At 47.4% G+C, this 4,043-nt stretch overlaps 1 protein-coding gene across 3 annotated transcripts in view; it reads right to left on the bottom strand.

Annotated features, from left to right (window-relative positions):
• The window catches only part of Inpp5b (inositol polyphosphate-5-phosphatase B), a 66,682-nt gene that overhangs the window by 59,940 nt on the left and 2,699 nt on the right, over positions 1-4,043 (bottom strand). The window contains exons 3-5 of one of the 3 annotated variants that reach the window (XM_029540132.1): positions 3,378-3,493; positions 3,217-3,246; positions 1,021-1,131 (exon numbers count right to left, since the gene is read on the bottom strand). In XM_029540132.1, coding sequence (XP_029395992.1) covers positions 1,021-1,131; positions 3,217-3,246; positions 3,378-3,493 — 257 coding nt within the window. Of the gene's footprint in view, positions 1-1,020; positions 1,132-3,216; positions 3,247-3,377; positions 3,494-4,043 lie in introns of those variants that run through there. The other 2 variants (XM_029540133.1, XM_029540134.1) reach the window with 2 other exon arrangements.

The following is a 4,043-nucleotide window of genomic DNA, read 5'->3' as shown; positions in this document are numbered from 1 at the left end:
GATACTTCGATGTTAGGGATGTCCAATCTAAATATTAATATTAATATTTATTATTATTATTATTATTACCCTTGCCTGCAACCACTACTAACAATCATAAATTATCTTTATTATTTTACATTTTGTTTATTTACTTATTTATTCATTAATTTATTATTAACTATTTACAGAATAGCACATAAACCTATCCAAGGCTCCATTAATTCTTGTCCTGATTTCCTTTTACCCTGAAGCCAACTTGCCTCCAAAGCCAGTCACCTTCCTGGCACACCTAGAGAAATGCTTGGAGCCAGATGTTAAGACCCCATAGGTAGCTGTCATAGGAGACAAACCCTCCACATTCCTGCAGAGACCAGACATTAGCTTTAAAGGGACTCCTCCATATTGGTGCCCAGTGAACACCTGAGCCCCAGCACCTGGCAGCATGAATTTGCATCCTCTGTCACTGGGTCTCGGCTCTGTACACAACCTCTCCTCTGCTTGCCTGGCTGACCTCCCATCTAAACAAATTTTGTCAGATGGCACCAACTTCTTTTTACTGGACCAAAGGTAGACTTTTTTTTTTCCAGCTGCAATGGGGAACAACAGAGCAGGGTTTGAACAGAATACATTTGACAGACTTCTCTCGGTTGTAGCTATGGATACTAGAGAATTTGGACCCCTCCGCTAACTTGGAGGAAGCCCTGAATCCTCAGCGTCACAGCCCAGTTAACATTCAGGTTTAGAAACCAAATGTTGGCCAGGTGTGGCACACAAGCTTGTAAGCCCAGCACTCCAGAGGGAGGCCGAGGCAGAAGGATCAGGAATTAGGAGCAAAACCCTCATCTCAAAAAGGAAAAGCAAACACGTAGCTCTAGCTGGCAGCCCAGGCACCGTGACTCTGTGCCAGCAGCCTTGAGATGGTGCGGAAACCGAGTTGTATGATCCCAGTGGAGTTGGAAAGTCAACTGTCATGACCGAGAGAGTATGGCAGTGTCCCCAGGCAACGCTGCCTTTCCAGGAAACCTGGCTCTTACCTACCTGGACAGGCTCTGGCCACTTCCTGGAGGAATGTTCTGGTGTGTGAGCCAAAGGGAAGTTGGAATACAAGCCTGAGTTCAGCTGTGTTCAGTTGTACCGTCACATCAGAGCCTGTAGAGAGAAGGTAAGAAATGTAGTCCCCAGTAGCTAAATACTGAAATGTATTAAGAGGAGACTCCAATGGCTAGAGAGACCCAAGTTCAATTCCCAGAACCCACATAGCAGCTTATTACTGTCTCTAACCCCAGTGCTAGGGGATCTGACACCCTCACAGAGACATACACAAAGGCAAAACATCAATGCGCATAAGCTAAAAATAAATAAATTAAAAAAAAAAAAAAAGAATGGACTCTGCCTGGTGGAGGTGGCGCACACCTTTAATCCCAGCACTTAGGAGGCAGAGACAGACACAACTCTGTGAGTTCAAAGCCAGCCTGGTCTACAGAGCAAGTTTCAGGACAGCCAGGCCTACACAGAAAGAAACCCTGTCTTGGGAAAATGTTTAAAGGGGAGCTGAAGAGATGGCTTGGAGGTTAAGAGCACTGGCTATTTTTCCAAAGTTCCTAAATTCAATTCCCAGCACCCACATGGTGACTCAGAACCATCAATAATGAGATCTGATGGCCTCTTCTGGCATTTAGGCATATATGCAGGCAGAATACTATATATATATATATATAGAAAAAAAAGAAAAGAAAAAAGGAGAATCTGCAAAATGGCAAATCAGAAAGCCTAAGCTTGGGCTAGTGAATGGCTTAGCAGTTAAGAACACTGGCTACTCTTCCAGAGGTCCTGAGTTCAATTCCCTGCAACCACACATTGCTCATGACCACATGACCATCTCTAAAGGGATCTGATGGCATGTAGGTGTGCTTGCAGCAGAGCGCCCCTACACTGGGGGAGAGGAGAGTGGGAGATTGCTGTGACTGGGATGTGATGTGAATTTAAGTTCTCTAGTCCTGTGAATTGAAGAGCACGCAGAAGTGCACTGCAGTACCTGCCTATCTGCTGGACCACGGTAGAGCCAGGCCCAGAGAATGCCATGATGAGGAAAGAAGACTACACATAGGAGAGGCCCAAGCTGAAAGATGTGGCACTTACAAGAGCAGGGGATCCCGGGGCCACTGGAGATGGCTCAACAGGTAAGTGTTTGCTGCCAAGCCTGAACAAGTTGTCCTTTGACTGCCACACAGACACCATGGTATTCAAGTACACACATTCATTCTCTCTCTCTCTCTCTCTCTCTCTCTCTCTCTCTCTCTCTCTCTCTCTCTCTCTCGTGATAATTTTTTTTATATTAAAGGTAGGTTTATTGTGAAGCTGCTTGGAGGGGCAAGTTCACTTGTGTGGGGGGAGACCCAAAGGACTGGGACCAGGGGAATCACCATGGGGAAAGGTACAGGGGGAGAGGAAGAAAAAGGTCATGCACACAGAGAGAGAAGAGGAGAAAAGGAGCATGGGATAATTTTTTTAAGAAGAGTGAACTGGCTGGGCGGTGGTGGTGGCACATGCCTTTAATGTCAGCACTCAGAGGCAGAGGAATTCGAGGCTAGTCTGGTCTACAGAGTGAGTTCCAGGACAGCCAGGACTACATGGAGAAACTCTGTCTTGGAAAACCAAAAAGAGAAGGAGGAGGAGGAGGAGGAGGAGGAGGAGGAGGAGGAGGAGGAGGAGGAGGAGGAGGAAGAGGAAGAAGAGAAGGAAGAAGGGGAGGAGGTGACAACTTGTGGTGTCTGAGGTGATGATGGAGCCCACCTGGAGGACTGAAACGCACTGACAAGGGGTGATGGAGGGAAAAGCGCTGGTAGAGGGTAGCAGCTGATTCTTATTCACCATAGTATGGACACCAGGAAAGTTTTCTCTAGAGTAAAAGTCCAGAGGCTGGATCTTTCATTCTATCAAGTAGGTTCTGGGGCTCGAACTCAGAAAGTTGGTCTTGACAGCAAGCACCTTTCTCCACTAAGCTGTTCCACCAACCCAAGAATTTTCTCTTTTGGTTTGTTGTCAGTCTATGACTGGCCTAGAACTCACAATATAAGTCCAGACTGACCTCCAATTCAAGGCAATCCCCCTGCCTCAGCCTCCAACATCAGGCACCTAGCATTACCCCCATCCAGGCATGTTCTCGTTCATCTTTCTGTCTTTGGAACCTGTCCCACTGACCCAACAGGGACCCAAATTGATAGGGCTACTCACCAAGGATGTAGAGTTCACCATCTGGGGAGACTGAGGGAGGGAAATGAGAATGTCTTTAGCAACTGAACATCCCTGTCCCACCTACATTGTCCTCCATCACCACCACCCTCCCTTACAGTGAGGGCAGAGATGAGCTGGGGGTCACCCAGAGGGGAGCATACCACCCGGCCAACTGTCACCTTCTTCCAGCATAAAATCTTTTGAGAGTGGCACGACCTGGTCCAGAGTTACATCATCTCCTGTGATGGCCATCCTCCGGTGTGTATACAGGAAGAGACTAAGGGCAGAAATGAGTAGAAGGCCAAGCTTAGAGTGCTTGTGGTCACCTGTGGGTCCCTCGTGCTTGGCTGGCAGTGCCCTAGCCATACCCATGGCTCAGGCTCTTTCTATGCACAGTGTCCAGGGAAGCTGTAACTTATGGATGACATCATCAAAGTATAACTCCTCACAGAAGAAAACCAATTCGGTGCTACCTAGCATGTGAGTGACAGGGAGTGTGTCCTCACACAGTCCCTTCATGTCCTTGCACATCAGTTTCTCCATCTGTCAAATTACAGTGGCAGATTAGAAGATGTGTAAAGCCCCTCCCCGCTGGCTCTGAGACCCCGAGGTTCACTTAAGCTCTGAGACCTTTGTAGGCATTATATACTCTCCTGCTCCTGAGGCATATGCTGGACACTCATGCACATGTGTGGTCATCTATGTGCATATGTTGGACACTCATGCACATGTGTGGTCATCTATGCACACATGCTGGACACTCATGCACATGTGTGGTCATCTATGCACACATGCTGGACACTCATGCACATGTGTGGTCATCTATG

The sequence above is a fragment of the Mus pahari genome, chromosome 6, assembly GCF_900095145.1.
Source record: "Mus pahari chromosome 6, PAHARI_EIJ_v1.1, whole genome shotgun sequence".
In the NCBI taxonomy this organism is placed as follows: Eukaryota; Metazoa; Chordata; class Mammalia; order Rodentia; family Muridae; genus Mus; species Mus pahari.
This window is presented reverse-complemented; position numbering and strand designations above follow the sequence as displayed.